At 36.5% G+C, this 21,260-nt stretch overlaps 2 protein-coding genes across 2 annotated transcripts; one reads left to right on the top strand and one right to left on the bottom strand.

Moving 5' to 3' along the window:
- Window positions 1-1,801: 1,801 nt before the first annotated feature.
- Window positions 1,802-12,579, bottom strand: LOC112050919 (uncharacterized). Its single transcript, XM_052887308.1, has 4 exons — window positions 12,212-12,579; window positions 9,417-9,569; window positions 6,081-6,167; window positions 1,802-4,827 (listed from the first exon to the last, which is right to left on the bottom strand). Exons 1-4 carry the CDS (start codon window positions 12,336-12,338, stop codon window positions 4,661-4,663), a joined length of 534 nt encoding a protein of 177 aa, XP_052743268.1. The 5' UTR covers window positions 12,339-12,579; the 3' UTR covers window positions 1,802-4,660.
- Window positions 12,580-13,170: 591 nt separating this feature from the next.
- On the top strand, window positions 13,171-18,375 carry LOC112050917 (UPF0047 protein YjbQ). Its single transcript, XM_024089331.2, has 4 exons — window positions 13,171-13,512; window positions 13,705-13,841; window positions 17,036-17,164; window positions 17,967-18,375. The coding sequence occupies exons 1-4, from the start codon at window positions 13,356-13,358 to the stop codon at window positions 18,039-18,041; spliced, it is 498 nt and encodes a 165-aa protein (XP_023945099.1). The 5' UTR covers window positions 13,171-13,355; the 3' UTR covers window positions 18,042-18,375.
- Window positions 18,376-21,260: the final 2,885 nt, after the last annotated feature.

Below are 21,260 nucleotides of genomic sequence, written 5' to 3'. Positions count from 1 at the left end.
ATTATATTAGACAGAGCACATCAATAATAATTTGTACTGTCAATGTTTTTAACTGCTATGACATGTTCCCTTTACATTATAAATCAATTCAATCGATGTGTCTTATTGCTCCACTTAGCCTGGTAATTGCGTAAGCAATAATTTCTCATGTCAAATTGATGCATACGAGTGTGAACATGTCATGAAATTCCTTATTTCTTGACAAAAGCAACTCAAAAGTGCTAATAAATGTAATTCGTGCTATAAAATCAGTTATAATACTGGAAAATGTTAACGATTTTCCAGTATTGAAGCGTTTTTCAAAATGCTAATAACAATTTTAGATACATCAAAAGTAGATTTTCAAAGCGATTCTCGCGTAAAGTGTATTTATGTTTTTAGGTAGGTCCCATTCAATTATTAATATGTAAGTGAAATTGTATAAATATTTCTCTACACATTCTTCCATAGACGAGGGTGAAAATTGAAATGGCCTTATTTAAGGGGGGGAGGATTTTATTTCGGTTCCAAAAACCGCTGCGGTTTCGATAGTGTCGCTAGTGTAGATATCGATATTACACGTGCCATGAAAGTAAAGAAAAAGTAAAGAAGCCTAGATTATGCGCATGCGTCGTTTATAATCGTCGTGTGTCAAAGTAATTTTGCTAGAATCTAAGTGAAAAACTTTCTGGCACGTGCTATCGATTGTTTATGTGCAATTCGCTACTTTCTATTCCAATTCGCATTTATTTATTATCGACTCTTAGTTACGTGGAATAGCGAGAATTTTTTTTAGAATTAAGGTCGAAGTTACTCTGTCTTGCGCTTACGAATGTATTGGAGTTTTCTAATCACGTTAGTAAGCGAAAGACAGATGAACATATACGAATAAGAAAATTCTCTCTATTCCAAGCGTAGAGTATAGACTATAGAGCAAGTTTATTGTTAAATTATTGTGTCAACTACATTAAATAAGTGGAAAGATGTAGATTATAATGAAAGCAATACATATTCGTGTTTTACAAATAATTAACATAAACAAATACAAAGTATGAAATACAAGATAAATAACATTAATAGTTAATCATTGCATCGAGGTTTTCTTTACTATTTTCGACATTTAATTATTAGACTGATTTGTTGAAAACAAACTTACAAAAGTTGCTCTACAATAAATTTGCTCAATAAAAGAAAATAGTGGCGAAGTGAAAAATTGCGCTCGGTGGCGTATTTATAACTATAAAACACATTAAAGAAGGGAAGATAAATATTGAAATAATACCTACTGTATAAAATAAAATATGCTGTGTAAAATAATCTATAAAGGCTAGTGTGCATAAGATACTGCACCGCAGTAAAGGATTTCGCTTACAAGCTCAACATTAAAATTTGACGCTCAAAATTATGAATTGGATTAATATCTAACATCTGATTGGATGTTTTACAAATGTAATTGAAATATAAAGTCATTGATGATCTCAAGTTAATTAGTTACCGTAACCGCGAAAGACGACAGATACGTTCAAAGGCTTAGAGCAATTGTCGTATTAGGGCGAACGTTAAAACTCGTGCGGGTGACAAATGTGGTTTAGCGTTGTTCTTCAATATCTTTACACACACAGCCGAGCATGTACATTTGCTTGAGTCTTAGCTCACGCCTTTACGTTCAATGGATGTCGGTCCTGTGATGTCATATGGGTAGTCTACTATTTCAATGCTTAATACTCAATATTGGTTTGACGTGTCATTTATATGACACTGCCAATATATAAGATAAATAACGAAAATTTATACGGTTTAACAACAAAAACAAATGTTAAAATTGTTAACTGTTTTATCATCAATTTAACGTTGCGGTGCGGTCTGCTGTTGTGGACATAGCTTTAGAGTGTAAAAATATTGCATTGAAAGATAATGTAAATTCAACTTTAGCGCAGAGGTATTAGCGGTTAAGGAAATGAGGGAATGAGAATGTGGCAAATATCGAGTCATGGACTGAAAATGTTATGTATTACGTTCGTGGGAAGAAACCAATAGGTATTCGCAAAAAGTAGTAATACTTTAATTATATTATTTATTCGTTACTCCCAAGGGAGTACCTACAACAATAAAGTAGACTAATTTTTGCTAAGTTTTAATGTGCCACTTTCAAATCGCGTACCAATCGTGTACACCTTTTTTACGTATAATGAAATTATCTTTAATTAACTTATCTAACATTTTAGTTATGTACATTACTATTTTTTGCGTATCCCTGAGGTATGAATAATTACCTAAGTCACTAGTGAAGAAGTTATAATAATATGTGACAAAAACTAATTTACATGACAGGGACGGTTATAGTTCATCAGGAAGGTATAGTAATTTGAGCGTGTAGAAACAATTTATATATTCTATTTAAAAATAAAATTGTAGTTAACTTGAATTTTATGTAATTTTTAATTTTGCAATGATTGTAATTATTTGTGTATTATATAAAACGTGTAAGTTGCTTTAAAGTTATCGCTTACGATTTCGATCATTGTTTTTAAAACTGTCAGTTAAATGTAACAGGAGATTATGTAAACCTGCAGATTACTAAAGTTATTTGTGAATATGTAATTATTCTTGTGATCTAAAATCCGTTTATACTGTATTTTTTATTTTCTAGATTAAAGAAAACATCTTACTGCATAATGTGTTTTATTGCTCAATATGTTTTTTTGACGTTTGCGGTAATCTACGTCCTACCTCAAGATAGGTTCAGAGGTCTGAAAATCGTAGTAATTACATGTAGCTCTCGTTTTATTTTAATTTAGATTTTTTTTTGCATAAAGTAGAATTTTATTCAGCATAGTTATGTAAATATATTTAGTATAGTATTAGATAGTTTAATACCTAATCAAATTTAATATACTTACTTAAAACATTTGTGTCATAGAGCCGTGCCTGTATTCAACATTGGAGAACATCAAAACAAAATATGCAACGAACTCACAACGCATTATAAGATTATTAGCGGACGCCCGCGACTTCGTCCGCGTAAAATTCGATGTTAACTTTACTACTACCCCTACCCTACCCTACCTCTACCCCAACCCTATCTCTACCCTACCCCTACTTTACCTACACCCTACCCTCCCCGTACCCTATCTCTTTTCTACCCCTATCCCACCCGTACCCCTATCTCACGCCTATCCTACCCCTACCCTACTCGGCTAATATATATGATACTAATATAAAATGTAGCCTATAGCATTCCCCGATAATGTAGCATTCTACTGGTGAAAGAATTTTTGAAATCGGACCAGTAGTTCCGAAGATTACCCTATATAAATAATGTTTCAAACTTACAAACTTTACCTCTTTATTAAATTAGTATAGATAGCGCATCCAAATATTACAATTATTTGTAATTCAGTAAAGGGATGTACCTACAAAGTGGCTTTGAAGTAGAGTACAATGCAATACTTGCTTACAGTATTTTTACAGAACTAAATAAAACAACAACAACTGTTAATATTGTTTAATAAATTATATTTGTATTTTGTAGTCGTATGCAAATAATGCAATACAATACTTTTTCGTACCTACCGCACATATTAATGTACTGTGTGCATTTTTAATTGTTAGTGCTTGGCTTTTAGGTGATTTCAGACAATGTTATGTTCAGACGCATTCTTAAAATACAGTAGAGCGCTAAATATTCAAATAGGCACATACACGTAGGTATATTTGGCAGTTACGTTTGTGGTATTCTTAGGGAAATGCAAAAATTAAGCCTTAAAGGCTTAATTTTTGCATTTTGTGTTTTGCATTTTTGCAAACGTGTTAAAAAAATATAATCGATGTATACAATATATATGATAATCCCACTTAGCTATCTCCTCTGCTGGCACCTACTCGAAAATTACTTACTGATTCATTCACCGCTTAGTGTTTAAATTAAATAGGTACGTAAGTAAAAGCAGACCTATCACCTAACATAATATTAAAACGGACTGATAGACTGATAAATCTTGTATACAAAAATGAATCTTGAATCTTCATAAGCGCAAATCTCGAGAACGGCTGAATCGATTTCGCTAATTCTTTTTTTTTTTAATACGAGGACGGTTCTTACGGAGAGTCTTTTAGGGTAGGAGTAGGTTAAGGATAGAGTAGGGTAGCGGTAGGGTCGGAGTTGGGTAGGGTAGGGCTACCCCTAGCCTTCTTCCCGACGGAAGAAGTGCACTAAAGTCAAAGCGAAGCTTGACCGGGTCCGTTAGTAATAATAAATAATAATAATAAAAAATATACTTTAACAATACACATCACTATCAGCCCCAAAGTAAGCATACAGAGTAGCTTGTGTTATGGGTGCTAAGACAGTTGATATTATAATATTAATATACAATTATATACTACATATAAATACTTATATAATGTATAAATACACACAGACACTGGAAAACACCCACGCTCATCACACAAATATTTTCCAGTTGTGGGAATCGAACCCACGGCCGTGGATGCAGAAAGCAGGGTCACTGCGCCACGCGGCCTTCAAAAGTAATAGGTAACAAATAAAAATCTATTCGCCTGCCAGGACAGACACGTTTACGTAGCTTCTTAACTAGGTATGTCTGTATAGATTTCTACATTTTCTTATGCAAAACTAGAGATCTTAAAACTAAACTCAAATAGGGCTAAGTAAAAGTGCTCAAAAATCCATCTTATTATCTGAAGTGGTGGGTGAAGTGGGCGCCTTTGGCTGGCCAAGTTTCGTTAAATTGGCCACTTTGGTCGCGTACTTGGCGAAGTTTAGCGCGGACGTTTGCGGCTCGGGCTTCTGTCCTCCGTCGGGCTGGAACGATGCATCCAGTGAGCCTGCAAAGAGAACATTGTAAATAGACAAATTCCCGGAGGGTGTGGATTCGAATCCGGTCCGGGGGATGCATCTTTTTTTTTTTATTCTTTACAAGTTAGCCCGTGACTACAATCTCACCGGATGGTAAGTGATGATGATGCAATCTAAGTTGGAAGCGGGCTAACTTGTTAGGAGGAGGATGAAAATCCACACCAATTTCGGTTTCTACACGGCATTGTACCAGAACGCTAAATCACTTAGCTATACGCCTTTGTCAGAAGGGTGGTAACTAGCCACGGCCGAAGCCTCCCATCAGCCAGACCTGGACCAATTAAGAAAACCTCAATAGGCCCAGCCGGGAATCGAACGCAGGATCTTCGTCATATAAATCAACCGCGCTTACCACTGCGCCATGGAGGCCGTTAAACATCTCTAACTTTCAGTTGTGTGCATTTTATATAATTAAATATCACGTGCCTCAAACTGTAAAGGAAAAACATCGTGAGGAAACCTGCATACCAGAGAATTTTCTCAATTCTCTGCGTGTGTGAAGTCTGCCAATCCGCATTGAGCCAGCGTGGTGGACTGTTGGCCTAACCCCTCTGAGAGGAGACTCGACTCAGCAGTGAGCCGAATATGGGTCTATGCATAATAATGATGACTGTAAATGGTACGGAGCTAGTGTGCGAGTCCGACTCGCACTTGGCCGGTTTCTTAAAGTTAGTTTAATTTATTTTGATTACTTTTTATTTGTTAAAAAGATAATGACATATTAATTCCGAGTGATTCACTAAACTCTTTACTCTATGTCTCAAAAACTACATAACCGATTTTGATAAACCCCACAGTTACCTAAGTTGGAGAGAATTAGTATTTTTATACTTAATCCAACGATTTTTTTTGTGATCCGACTTGTCTTCGAGATATGCGCGGACAAAGATATCATAGACATAAATTTACAAACTACTACAACGAAAGTACAATTAATTAGGCACACCACATGTAGAACCTAGTACATAATACATATTAATATATGAAAACTATAGGTACAAACGGATCGAATTGATAACATTTAGTAAAGTCGGTAAAAACACCTGCTACAAAAATAAGAATTTTCAAAATCGATCTACAAATGACGGAAATATCGCTGGATATACATTAAATAAAAAATACATACAGCCGAACATAGAACCTCTTCCATTTTGGAATTCAGTTTAAAAATATTTAAATAATCGAAAATACGTATATACATACTTTTAAAAAAAATACTTACTCTGTTGAGGCGACATGATGGAACTGTGCTGTGACCGCTGATTTTCACCCTCCATTAGATTGCTCTTTTCGTGTAGAAGCACCAACGCTGACAAAAAAATCTTAAGTAAGTATGAGACAGCCACACAACAAGATCTATAATTTTCTGTGAAGACATCTTTTAATATTTCCGGGTAGATAAATCCAGAGCCGTCACTAGGATAAGGTTTGAACACACTCTTTCTTGCAGAGATTGCCCGGGGATTTATAAAAATAACACACATACGGTCTTTTAAGTGAATTGGGGGTGACTCGTAATGCTAGTGTAAGTTTGAAATAAATAAATAATAAAAAAAAGATTGTAATATAAGTAGATAGCTACCAACTTGAAAAATCTTCTTAGGTACCAGTGAGGCGTTCTTCCCAGTACAATTTAATTTAAGAATTTAGGTTTTTCTTTAATTGTTTTAATTGACTTAGGTCTGGTCTCTTGTAAAGTGTGGCAAATTATTCCTTTATCGGCAACGAAGTACCGCTTTGTGATTGATCTGGTGCAAAGAAAAGCGAGTAAATTCTCAAAGCCAGATCTTTCATTTAATTTAACTATTGCAATTTTATGAATTACATAATTATGATTTTTTTTATACTTTGTCTATGGAAGTCTTTGGTTGCAGTGGTAAAGCGCGTTGGTGTATAAACCTGAAGATTTTTTAATTTTTTAACGAGACGAACCTTCACTAAGATCAAATATTAGCATTTATCTTTCTTATTATTATTTCTCAGTGGGTGGTTCAAGCACACCCCATGCAGCTACCTGCTGCCGCCCCTGTGTATTATGATACAAGATAACGTCTTCTTAAACAAACATGAGTTGATTAGTATATTTGTTTTCTCAAAGCAAATAAGTATGCGTAATGTAAACGTACAATATATTATGATCATGAATATTTAATATTGTCATGATCATCACCAATTCGTTTTCATAGCAGTTATTTTTCAAGTCAGCCTTAGTTAATGTTATTAGTTATTGACTTACTGGTGTAATGGCACAGTATACATAGTCTGGTAATGGTATTATTTACAAAAAAATAAAATGTTTTTTTTTTTATTTTAATGTACAATTTTTATTTTTTTCCGAGTTATTGAAACGGTAAAACTCAAGCTTTCTCGTGTACCATTTCTCATATTTAATTTCTAATTCACATCAAAGTCAGATTCTCTGATTTGCGAAATTACTCAAGTACAAATACCTATAAGAGTTTTTTTTAAGAGGATAATTAAATTCGTCGAGAATTATGGAAAAACCTGAGAATTTTCCATAATAACTTAACTTGCGAATTAACCAGCATTAAATTAATCACGGTCGGTCGGACGGCCGGTTGGTGCAGTGGGCGGTTTGCCTACTACATTCAACACAAGGCCGGGTTCGATTCCCATGTATAAATATTTATTTGTATGAATGTCTTATGACTTATAAAGTGGGAAACATAAAATCTCTAGCGGACAACCGCTACTGTTCGCGTGTAATTCTGCTTTTACGAAGCCCATTTCCCAAGCGGAAAATAACCTTTCTTTCTTGAAACCAGAGCCACTAAAGTCCAAACTGCATAGTTGCCCGTACCGTACCTACTTATCTATGGCGTAGGACTGCCAAACTTTAAGCTTTTATAAGATGACAAAGATCTCTGTCCAACGCGGAAATGCAAACGGTATTCTTACCACCATTTCAGGTGGGCATGCTTACGAGCTACGTTAGGAGTATCTCTGCGTGATCGAATCAGAAATGAGGAGATCCGCAGAAGAACCAAAGTCGCCGACATAGCTCAACGAGTTGCGAAGCTGAAGTGGCAATGGGTGGGGCACATAGTTTAAAGAGCCGATGGACGTTGGGGTCCCAAAGTGCTGGAATGGCGACCCCGCACTAGTAAGCGTAGTGTTGGCCGACCCCCCACCAGGTGGCACTCAGTATCGTGATGTTTGGAAGTCCCTACAAAAGGCCTATGTCCTGCAGTGGACGTCCATCGGCTGATATGATGATGATGATGATGCTTACTAGTATTATAAATTAGCCTAAGTTACATATACCTTTGTATTCTTTCTCAATTAAAAATAAAACAAAATATTATACCTAAATGAATAAATTTTCCAACACTCACTTTTAAGTACCAATGCCAAAGTCGATGAACTAAAAAAAAATGTTGATTGAAGCTTTTTCGTATAACAAAGCCGGTCTCGATGGCTCACACTTGACATTGAGCTAATTCTTCGTGGCGAAAGACAATGATCTAGCATCTAACAAAGCCGGCACCGGTCGCCTCACCTTTCAGATCTCCGCGAAAATACTTACGTAAGTGCCAACTTGAGAAGTTCATTCGAAACTGCTGAACGCTACGTAGGTATTAAAGGTTTGATAATCCATCCTCCATACTAATATTATACACTATCGGACGCTCGCGACTTCGTTCGCCCTTTTTAATCCAGCCCTTACAGTAGTATCGCTGTAAAAATGGAGTAATTTTCCCGTTTTCCTAACATTTCTCTTCACTGCTCTGCTCCTATTGATCGTAGCGTGATGAAAAGTATACTATAACCTGCCCAGGAGTATGAAGAATGATTGTAGCAAGTTTCGTTAAAATCCGTCGAGTAGTTTTTGTTTCTATTACGAATATACAGAGAGACAAAAATTTTAAAGATTGCATTTTTGGCATCAGTATCGATTACTAATCACCCCCTGATACTTATTTTGGAAATATATTTAATGAACAGAATTGACTTCTTTACAGATTTATTATAAGTAGGTAATTAGATGTGAAAGTGAGCTTGTCGGTCTGTCATTTGACTGGCATGGTGGGTCTAAGCTTCATTATACAAGGGAGTATCCAGTAGAGTTGTCAGGGCAGTTAAAATAGAATCACTTTCCTTTTTCAAAAACTTTTCTTTTAAAAACCTGGTATGTCTTTCGGTGTTTTTGGAGGTGCCTTGGACTCTTTTGCATACCACGAAATAGTTTTTTTATTATTTTCAAGTTGCTCTTGACTACAATCTCACCTGATAGTAAGTGAATATCGTAGCGGGCTAAAATGTTAGGGGTAGGATGATTCGTGACGCGAAGCTGAAGTGGCAATGGGCAGGCCACATAGTTCGACGAGCCGATGGTCCCAAGGTGCTGGAATGCCGACCTCGCACCGGAAAGCGCAGTGTTGGTCGACTCTCTACCAGGTGTACCGAGGATATCAAGCGGATTGCTGGAAGCCGCTGGATACTAGCGGCTCGAGACCGTTGTGCTTGGTCCATGCAAGAGGCCTATATCCAGCAGTGGACGTCTATCGGCTGATAAGGTAAGTATTTTGGAACTTACCGTCTTTCAGGGATATAGCGTCCATCTTGGAATCTTGAATAGTCTCGAGCTCTTGGCGGAACTTGGTGGTGATCCTCCGACGCTTGTAGTCGGCTTCAATCTGCTGCTTCGTGCGCGGGATACGGAAGCGGAAGCAGCAGCACACCATCACGACTGTATCATCATCATCATCATCATCATCATCATCATTATCATGTCTATTCTGCATAAACCACAAGTCATGCCCAAGTCTCTCCTTCCAGGTTATAGCTTTTTTATTTCATGAGCCTTCATTCGCACGAGAACTTTTTAACGGATGTTAAAAAAGCGTTCAAATACAACAAAAGCATTTTCAAGTATATGTTCAAACGACAGCGTTTTTAAAACAAGACGCTTTTTTTGAGCAGTGTTGCATTTTCAATTTTGGGCGTTGGAAATAGACCTTCATTTGACTTCATACCATATTTGAACGCTTTAATAACGTCCATTAAAAAAACTCTCGTGCGAATGGGGGCCGACAAGTCACCTGCATCTGTCGAGCGACGAAGAGTGTCAAAAGTACGCCCATATGCTCCGAGCCACGATGAAAAGAAAAGAAGAAAAAGATAGAGAAGAAAAGCGAGCTAATTGTAATATCACGAAGGTCAGCGCGAAGAAATACCAAGGGGTTCCGCGCTGACCACGGAGTACAGGGAAGGTTATTTTTAATCCATGCAAATCGAACATGCCCTGCCGACTATCCAGCAGAAGTTCAGAAGGCTATAAACCTGGCTGAGTTTGTTGTGGGCTCTTCTCGGACCAAGGCGCGTTTGGAACCTTCGTAACTTTAATTTTAAGTTTTCAAATAATTATTATCAACATTACCTTAAGTTTAATATTATTACCTGACGTTTTGAAAGAGTTTGTAAACTAAGCCTATTTGAAATAAATGAATTTTGACTTGACTTGACTTTTTTTCCTCCCTTATCGGGGAGGAAGAAATAAAAGCTCATTCTCATCTGATGTTAAGTGACGATGCTGTTCAAGGTAGTAGAGGACGTACACACTTACAAGTTCATTTTACACATACCTCTGACGGTTGCTACGAGGCATCGTGCCGGTACGCCAAATCACTTGTCGTGGCGGTACGCTTTTGCCGGTATGATAAGTAACAAGCAATCATACACCAGAATACTACTATATTTATCTCATGAAGATTAATATAAATTTACCAAAATTCTTTACCTTTGGAAGATAATACTTAAATAGGCTAAACTTATTATAAAAATAAAATATAAGGAATTATTATTACAACTACAACTACAACTATCTCATGCAGATGATCTTCATCATTATCAGTCCATTTTAGCGGCCTACTACAGGGCCAGCCCCCCTAGCCAAGTGGCAAGTCGATTCTTTTTTACGATCGCTAACGCTTCGAAAACTAGAAAAATGTATGGGAGTGACAGTTCTTGATCACGGAACCTGTCGATAGCAAATGTCATTCCCATACATTTTCCTAGTTTTTGAAGCGTTAGCGATCGTAGAAAGACAATCAACGTGCCTTTTGGCTAGGGGGGCAGGCCTCTTATAGGACTTAGACCCACCACGCCGTTCCAATGGTTCACAGGCTAAGAGTGATAACTCTCTAAAGATCACTATCATGGCTATTTTTAATGCGCGACGCCTACGGTTTACCGTGCTTTCCGACACTTTCCCAACTGTGAAAATGTCTTAACCTTAAGAAAGTTAAACGTACTAAAACTCAATATTTCATAGCACATGTAGGCGAGTTAATATAATATGCTCGTGGCTTGTATAATATTATAGTCCTATGCTCACAAATTTTCAAGTAGTCCACCACATCTATATTACCTAACCCCGCCCGCCGTGTTGACTCATTAACAATTAAAGCCCGTACGAGTAGCTAACTGGGGCAAATCGTACTCCTTCAACGGGGTTGAGCTGATCGCACGTTACTTTAGAGTCAAAATAAGTCGAAAAAGCTTGTAGGGAGATACAAAAAGTATAATCACGTGTAGGAATTTTAAGATATTTAAATAAACACTACATATATACCTAATAGCCGTGATAGCCCAGTGGATATGACCTCTACCTTGAATTCCAGAGAACGTAGGTTCGAATTCGGTCGGGGCCTTCAACTTTTGAGTTATGTGCATCGTAACGGTGAAGGAGAAACATCGTGAGGAAACCTGGGAATTTTATTAATCCTCAACGTGTGTGAAGTCTGCTAATCCATATTGGGCCAGCGTGGTGAGAGGGATGAGAGGAGACTCGTGCTCAGCAGTGAGCCGAATATGAGTTGTTAAAAAAAAGAAAAACATATATTACTACTACATATACTGCGTTTCATCATCAATAATAATCCATATTCGGCTCACTATTGAGCACGAGTCTCCTCTCATAATGAGAGGGGTTAGGCTAATTTACCTAGTCCACCAAGCTGACCCAATGCCTGGCAGAATATGTGTACACGTTGCATTCAGCTTCCTCACGATGTTTTTCCTTCACCGGTGAGATAAGTACGCCCCGGGTCAGATTTTTTAACTCATCCACAACTCATCATCATCATTAACATTCTCTCTCCTCTCTTGCATGGACTTCCAAACACAGAAAATATATTATGTCCGCGATTTTTCAAAAACGACTGACCCGATTTGGATGTGGCTTCCGTTTAATTCCATATCTTACAGGGAAATATTTAATAAGATACCCAAAGATACCATAATATATGAAAGCAGTTCGATTATTCTTGAAAAAAAAATCATTTTAAGGTATATTTAGGCAAAATCAAAAAACTTACTCAATTAACTTACTTAAGGAAGTGATCCCGGCTAAGCACAGGAACACAATTTGCCAAACACGTAATTCTCCTACTACTGGCGTTTCAAGCCATGCCAGCTCCTCTGAATTTTCTATTACTTCCATTATGGGTTGGGCCATTTAACAAGTGTGTAAGTAGGTATAACTACCTACTATTGCTAATGTATTGTGTAATTTATATATTTCACATAAACTACTGAAATACTCAACGGTACAGTACGCGTTCGCAAAATAATACAATTGGAGTAAAAACTAAAAGCCCCAATTTACAGGAGTGGTTGATAGCCACACCTACATAATAAAATCAACCCTCGTTAGTCGTCACATCCTGGGTGTTTATTACAAAGCGAACCTACTTAATTAATAATATTTATTCATTAAAATATTTTATGTAACATTATGAAGGAAAATAAACATCTTATTATTAATCATAGTCATTTGTTCCATTTGTATGGGTAGAGAGCGCGATCCATGAAAACATTCATATTTCCCTCGCAAGGTTGAACGTGCACAGTGTTGCTATACAAAAATGCGCCGTTTACTGAAGCTGAATGAACTTGGATTCCATTCATGTTTTGACAAATATTTTTAAATAATAATATTAATTTTAAAATTATTTAAGTTTTCAAAGATAACATCGTTTTACATTTATTTAAATTTATAGAGACTCAAAGTTATCCATTTTATTAATTACTCAATAAACAAGTAGAACTTTTATAGTAAGTATTCATTGTACCGCGTAAGATAAATCAAACCATATTAAAATTTCTGTTTGCAGTATTAGACTAATCACATATTTCAAAAACACACGTGGTAATTCAATAATTTACACTTTCCAGTGTTTTGTTTTTATTAATGTAAATGAAGCAATGAATGAATGAATCCAACTTTTTTTTTACTAATGACAACATATGACCGATCGTTTTTCTCTTTCATTCAAAAAGCTATTTCACTTTCCCGCAGAATAGGGTGTCGAATCTGTCCTCTAACCTCCGATATATTTATTACAATTTAAAGATCGAAGATGTATCTTTTATGATAATTGTGGATTAATTCATATAAAGATTGTTCAAAGTGATGTTGTGTAAGATCATTTGTGTTCTTGCGATAATTCTGTAGCGTTTTTAAAAATTAAACATGGCCTCGAATCGAGGAATTCAGATTGGATCCGCGTGGTTTCAACGGAAGCTCAACTTGAGGCCGCAGCACCGAGGCGTGCACCTCGTCACCGAGGAGATCCTCAAGCAGGTGCCCGAGTTGTCGCAGTTCGCGGTCGGTCTCTGCCACATCCAAAGTGAGTAAGACCCCGACAACCAACAAACCACTTGCCGCCGACAACCGCTAAAAAAATACCTGTTTTTAATGAATTCTAGTTCCGATTTATCGAATGTTTAGTGTAAATTTTCCAATAAGAAAGTCAAACGTGATTTTGTCAAACGAAGTTATAAGACAGCTGATCGTTCTGATGCACGATAAACACTTCCAGTAATGCACACGTCTGCGAGCCTGGCGCTCAACGAGAGCTGGGACCCCGATGTCAGAGACGACATGGAAATGATGCTCAACAAAATCGTTCCCGAAGGTCTGCCTTACCGCCACTCGTGCGAAGGACCTGACGATATGGTAAGCTACGACATTCACTCTAAATATTGACAACATTTAATTCTAAATTCGAATTTGTTTTAAATTTCATTTGTTTGTGTTTGTACTGTTTGACACAATTTATTGCTTGTATTGGTGGTTACAGTAGTTAATGTCATAAAATAATGCCAAAGCTTAAAGTAAAACTGGCAGAACCCCTGTGGTTTTGCCTGTTAAGCTCCTGTTCTGGTAGGAATATGAGATAAAATATAACTGATAATGAAGCTTTCCATCAGCGAAATAATTTGTACAATTGCTCTGTTAGTTTTTGAGTCTATCTGATACAAACAAAACAAGTTTCCTAATTTATAATATTAAGCATAGATATGTAGTGTACTAAATATACATATTAATGATCCTGATTTAACACTTCAGGGTATTTGTTCTACCTTGTGATTTGTTCAGTGAACTTAATATCTATCAGCCACAATGCATAATTTGACTAAACATTGAATAAATAAATGTAAGCAAATAGTCTAAGTATTAACCACAAAGATTTAAACATTTCTTTGAAGTTAGTGGTTTATAGTGTGATACAGCCAACCTACGATAGGGCTAAAAATTACCATTGGGCACTCTCATGATCTCTATGTATACATAGAAATGTGATAATAGATGAAACTAACGTAAAATTGTCTTCATCATCATCATCATCATTATCAGCCCATGGACATAGGCCTCTTGCGAAAACCTCCAAGCATTAGTAAATTGTTTTGCTCTATCTATAATAATTGTAAGTCTTGTGCTAAATTTTCTTCTATTATGAGTAGCAGACTGGTTTCACCCACATTCTTCCCCGTCCCATGGGAATATAAGGGTAAAATCATTTTCAAAATTGATTCAGTATATCCAGAGATAACCCCCTTACAACCTTATAACTTTACCACTTTACAATATTAGTATACTTTATAGCTGTTAAAACAACAAGGCTTAACTAGCATAGATACTGTACTCATGGGAATATAAGAATGAAAAGTAGCTTGTGTTTTTCCTATCATTATCAGTAAGCCAGATTCGACTCACTACAGAGCTCGAGTCTTCTCTCAGAATGGGATATGTAATATGGTACATTATACCTGTACCAAATTCTCATTTAGTTCATTCAGTTTGAAATGGTGTTACTGAGCTTTATTTGTTTTAAATTGTTCATATAATATAGATTTACATTAGGGTAAAGATCTGTTTATTTAATATTTAAATACATATTACAATATTCATGTTATACAATTTGTCATAACAGATCATATTGCAGTATATCTATATTCAATTAACATAATAGTGCTGAAAAACCAAGGCTGAACTAGCAGGCACTCAGACTAAATACAGAAGGACTAGTATCGCACCCAAATTCACAAACAAATTTTTCTGCCATTTTCTAAGGAAAACTAGCTTAGATTTCATACATATTTTAAACTAAACTGTCTTTGCAATTAGCTGTATTGCAGTTTCACTTTATAGTCTTAATTAATGCAGCTTGATTGGTTATCTATACTAAATATTATAATGAGGAAAGATTTGATTGTTTTTTGAATAGGCTCTGGAACTATTGAGCCAATTTGAAACATTCTTTCACTGTTAGGAAGCTACACTATCCACGAGTGCTATAGGCTATATTTTATCTCTGTATTCCTACGGGAACAGGTGAAACCGCGCGGTGTCTGCTAGTATTAAATATTCAAATTTGAAATTTGATCTTGAAAATGAAAACTGTTTATAAAATTATTTCTGTCACCTATGTTTGTTAATGGAATTCAGACACTTAAATGTCTTTATTTGGAATATCTTTTGGTATATTCCAAATAAACACCTTCATTATTAAAGTGAAAATGAAATAGTTATTAAGATTGCAATTTCCAATTTTTACATTTAAGTCATGACTTTTAGTTTATTCTCTAAAAGTTTGCCGTTGACTTCAATCTCACCTGATGGCATGTGATGATGCAATGTAAGATGGAAGCCGGCTAACTTGTTAGGTGTAGGATGAATGTTCACATCCTTTTGTGTTTCTACACAACATCATACAGAAATGCTAAAAAAATGTCTGCCGGTAGAGAGGTAACTAGTCACGGCCAAAGTCTCCCACCAGCCTGACCTGAAACAATTAGAAAAACCTCAATCGGCCCAGCTGGGGATCGAACCCAGGACCTCCGTATTGTAAATCCGTATTGTGGCACACCCACTTCACCACCGTCAAAATGAACTGAGTCATCACTTAGAGTAACTAAATCACTTTTAAAAGTAGGAAATGCGGCTTGCACCCAACAGTCGTCATTATCCGCGTATTTTAATGCCCCAATTGCCAATGTTTTATTGTCAAGTAAATCTGTTATATTCTGTAATGATCACTATAAGATGTTAATAATAACAACTAGGATAGGATAGAGAGGCTTAAGGCACAAGAGTGACCACCTCTCTCGAAAGAAAGAAAAAGTTCAATATTTTGTAGGCCGACCCAGGAGTTAAAACCAGGACCTTGTGATGAGCCACATAGACCAAAAGAAGGATATTAAAATTATCCTATATCAAATTATAACTATAATTGTTGTATGCCAGAAATGGCTGAAATTAGGCTAATGATAAAATTAAACCTATATTTTTTAAATTTAATAAAAATATATTAATTAAAATGCTAATTTACTAGGATTTGAGAAAGAGTAATCATTCCTTAAGAGGTCATTTTTAAAGGACCACATCTTGACCAGGCTGTGGAATTGTATCTTATAACTACTATGTTTTAACAGAGGCTAATGGACTTCAGAGATAATATTTTTCGAGTCTGTAGTGACCAGTAGTAGTTGTTGATGATAATGACTGAGAATGACATCTTAAGTTCTCTCTGCATGCTCCCAAATTACAGGCCCAAATAAATCGCATTAGAATGAAAGTCTCAATATTTAATATCCCAAGACCCAAGACAGATAGCTATTTGTCTCGACTGGTAACAGAAGGGCTGGCTCATTTTTTGCGCAAAGGATTAGACTGGATGGAAATGCAGCCAGTATTATTGCCATCATTCCAGCTTAAGTTTATTGTATTCTTTCTCAAACAGATCAGATTTCGATTCTAAAGCTTGTAAATTAACAGAATACATAAAGTTAAATGTGGCAACAGTTTCTTGATATTAAGAAAAAAAATTGTGGATGTAAGAAGCTCATATAATTTTGTTTGGTTAACAGCCCGCACATGTGAAAGCTTGCTTCCTTGGATCCTCGCTGACAATCCCAATCACAGATGGAAAATTGAACCTCGGGACATGGCAAGGAGTTTGGCTGTGTGAACATCGGAATCATGCTGGAAGCCGAAAGGTATATATGTATTTTTATTTTTGCTACATCTTTTTTAATATAATCCACCAACTAATGTACCTTCAGAGTCGGTATGACCATGTTAGGCATAGGTACGATAATAGTCTATGATTGAAACCATGAATTCATATGTATGCCTAAAACTAGAAAGATGTAATGGGATTTACAGATCTTGATCACATGACTTGTCGATAGCAAAAGTCATTGCCATACATCTTTTTAGTTTTTGAAGCATTAGCGATTGTAGAAAGAGAATCGACGTGCCAAATGGCTAGGGGGGCTGAGCAGATCCCGGGAGGTCTAACTCAGGTCTAGTGTAAAGGTGTTCCTTTATGATATTTCTCCCTTTCTCTGCCCTTATAGTTTTGTATAGAATCTGTTAGTACTAAAGACCTTCATGATAGCTTACTCGGGAAGTATTTCTATTATTAGTTACTAGCAGACTGTTCCCGTGGGAATATGGGGATGGTATATTCCCATGACACAAACAACATGGCTTTTTTGAATTATAGTCATAAAAGAACTTTTAAAATTTGTTCAGAGGATACCTCCTACAACCTCACTTACCTCTGTATAATGGTGTCTCCACTGGTGTAATTACTGGCATATTATAAAACCTATGCCTGTGATAAATGGAACTAAAGCGGCATATAGGCCATGTTCTTTGCATGCCCTGTCAAGTGTTACACTGCTTAATAGTTACACATATAGACTATTTGTATAAAAAAGTCAAGTTTTCTGTTTGTAGTCTACCAGTTTGAAGTATGAAGGAATGTAACACAATGTCATTGTATGTCACCAGGTGGTAGTGACCCTGTCTGGATGCCCTCGCGACTCACCACTATCGCCGGTGTCTGCAGCGTCATGTTCCAGTTAGGAGAGGGGGGGGGTTGCGACCCCCCGCACTCAATCCCACTCGCGACCCTCCTCCAAGAGCACCCGGAGGTAAACCCACCTGGAGGTAAACCCACCTGGAGGGAAACCCATCCGGAGGTGACCCCACCCCAGCACACCAAAAAATAAGCGAACAACAAAACCCTAGGCGATAGTTCTTACTCTTATCTTCAAACGACAATATGTACATTATTAGATTAATGTTTTTTGTAACGTTTGACTGTTCAACTGATAGGAGATGCCTCAAAGTCAATATGAGATATTATTTATTGATGTCTGTATGTCCATTGAAAAAAATATTACAGAAATTAGAAGAATATTAAAAGAAACAAAAATGAGTATACAAATAGTGTAGTGATAGATATCCAGCTGTATTATAGTCTGGCAAATTCGTTGATGACACTCCCATGATATGCGGACGACGGGGGGAAAGATTGCGCGTGGGGTTTTCAATCATCGCTACACGTCCCCCGACCCGCGCGGAACATCGGGAGTGTTACGAACGAAATTGCCAAGCTAATTATTTCATAGAGAAATCATGTTACAATCTTACAAGAAACAATATGTTTTGTTGAATGGGCTCTTAAAATTAACTAAATAACAAGGTACAATTAGGTTACTTTATTGAATCCTATATACACTCAGAGGCACAATTACCAACCCACATTAATATACTCGCGTCATATTAAGGTGGGCGGATAATTGTGTCTCTGAGTATATTATGTTTTCTCAATGCTCTAGGTCTCTATACTTAGAGCTCTAGAGTATATAAACAATGCTTTGCTTGAAAAATCCTTCAATAAATTATTGTCATAGGCATCTTCTATGGGTTAAATGCTCAAAGTGTGTGACTCTTCATGGCAATTTGGACAGAATTAAACTTTCATAATTTGGTGAAAAAGCATTAAAAAAATGCTTAAATCACCCTCACATGGTTTGTCACTTACCCTCATATTCAGCATCCAGTGCGAGCCATACCAATATTCAATATATACTCAGAGGCACAATTATCCGCCCACTTTAATATGCGTCATATTAAAGTGGACGGATAATTGTGCCTCTGAGTGTACATCTCAAATAAATAGGAATTGATATCAGTTGCCCATCGTAGCATTTGCAAAATCTGTACTGAAGTGCCATGTAGAGATCTTGATATTATTAGTGTCCGACCAAATTGTGGTAATTTTGACATTTGACACAACATTTCGACAATTTTTTTTTTTTTTTTATATGTTTTCGGAAGATTCTTTGTTTAAACAACTACGATCATAAGCTGTCTAAACTGTAAATATCACGCGCACAATAGCTATCGAAGTCTTTCGGCCAAAACCTTTTTACTTTTTTTTTATTTTTTGTTTTTTTTTTTTAATTTGGTCGGACACTGGATGTAAATGTTCAGATACAAGCTGAACGAATTTAATTTGTACATAGATGTTATGTGCGACAATTTTAAAACGTATACATAATGAAATTTAAATAATTGTTGTTTTGTTACGGCGACTTGTCGATTTGTAAATAGTTCATGTGGTGGATGCTTCGTTATTTCTTTGTTGAAGGGTCGATGTTGGCATCTATTTATACGCGGTTTATATTGAAGTGGTGGATACATGTATATATATAGCAAAATATATGAAACCCAAGAATTTGAAACACCTTCAAAAAGAACTGGAGAACACAGTTCTAGGGTCTCACAACAAACAAAATATTTGCATTTCTTAACCATTTTAGCTACTTTGTTTTTGCGCACTCCCAGATGAGGCCGCTTTAATAAAGTCTCTTCCCAAAAAGCGACCTTCCCAACTTCCCGAGAGTACATAAGTAGCCTCAGCTCTCTTGCCATCGCTACGCTAACTAATCGGTTCTAATATGGCTGAAATGTAAGCAAGCAAAGCTAAAAAACCTGCTAAAAGCAAGAACTGCTAATGACAATCAGGTTACTGAGGCGAGAGAAGCATCCAGCCCTCTCCAATAGGAGAATATAGGTTGCCGAGAGCATTCATCTATATAGTACAAATTTCTAATATGTTGCTACAAATCTCGTCTTGTCCCGCAGTTTTTCCTCTTGATGACAACTGATTTAAAGTAAAACTAAATTGACGGTGCCTAATAACCTAGTGGATATGACCTCTGCCTCCGATTCTGGAGAGGCTTTTCAGTTGTGTGCATTTTGAGAAATTAAATATCACGTGTCTCAAACGGTGAAGGAAAAACATCGTGAGGAAACCTGCATACCAGAGAATTTTCTTAATTCTCTGCGTGTGTGAAGTCTGCCAATCAGAGGAGACGCGAGCTCAGCAGTGAGCCGAATTTGGGTTGATAATGATGATGTTATACGTCTTCGCCACTCAGTATAAACCGCGCTTTATCCATGTGTAAATGTAATTATATAGGAGATACGTGAGTTTGGTCGTATTTATTTCCACTGCACTATTTTTCCACACACGTTTTGATTCTTTCAACGCTCACCAGAGGACACTACTATATTTTCACGACGATACGTTAGACGTTTTTACAAGGTCGACACTCATTAATGACACCAAAATATTTAAAAAAAAAAACTTTGTACGTAAATACGCACTGGTTAAAAATCAGTTGGATGTAAGTTTTACGAGCCGAACTTAGTATGTATAGTTATGTACGATAGCTCCCTTCTTTCTCCGTGTTAGGTTAGAAATCTATTAACTTAGTATGTGAAAATATGTCCATAGCTTTAAATGTGTCGTGCCCGTTGTATCAACGGGTCCCTGTGGGGGTGACAAGAGCTAACCAAATGTAACACTAGTTAGAGGTAGTATATCATTAACTGTTAAGGTCATTTAAGTGCCTCGGACTCGTGGGGTGGTATGTATCATTTGCGAATCGTTTGACACGGCACCGGCTGGCATCTAGCTTTCATTGACATCACACCAAACACTTCTATGCATACTACTAGACTAAAACTGGTGTATAGTTTTTTTTGCCATATCTTTTAAATATGACCAATATTCCCTTTCTTCTCCAGGCTTCAAGAAGTCGGAAAAGTCTGTTAGGAATGTGTATGACATTAGTCTAGTGTGATCGAACCACGACCTCTCGATGATGCCTCCGATAATGCATTTAGACTACAATTTTAGATTATCCTGGCACTTCAATCCAGACGGAGCTCTAAAAAGTAATAAATAGGTAAATGATGGTCACATTTTTTGTTTATATCTTCATTACA

Source organism: Bicyclus anynana, chromosome 19 (assembly GCF_947172395.1).
Source record: "Bicyclus anynana chromosome 19, ilBicAnyn1.1, whole genome shotgun sequence".
Classification (NCBI taxonomy): Eukaryota; Metazoa; Arthropoda; class Insecta; order Lepidoptera; family Nymphalidae; genus Bicyclus; species Bicyclus anynana.
Note: the sequence above shows the minus strand (reverse complement) of the source record. Positions and strands in the feature narration are given on the sequence as shown.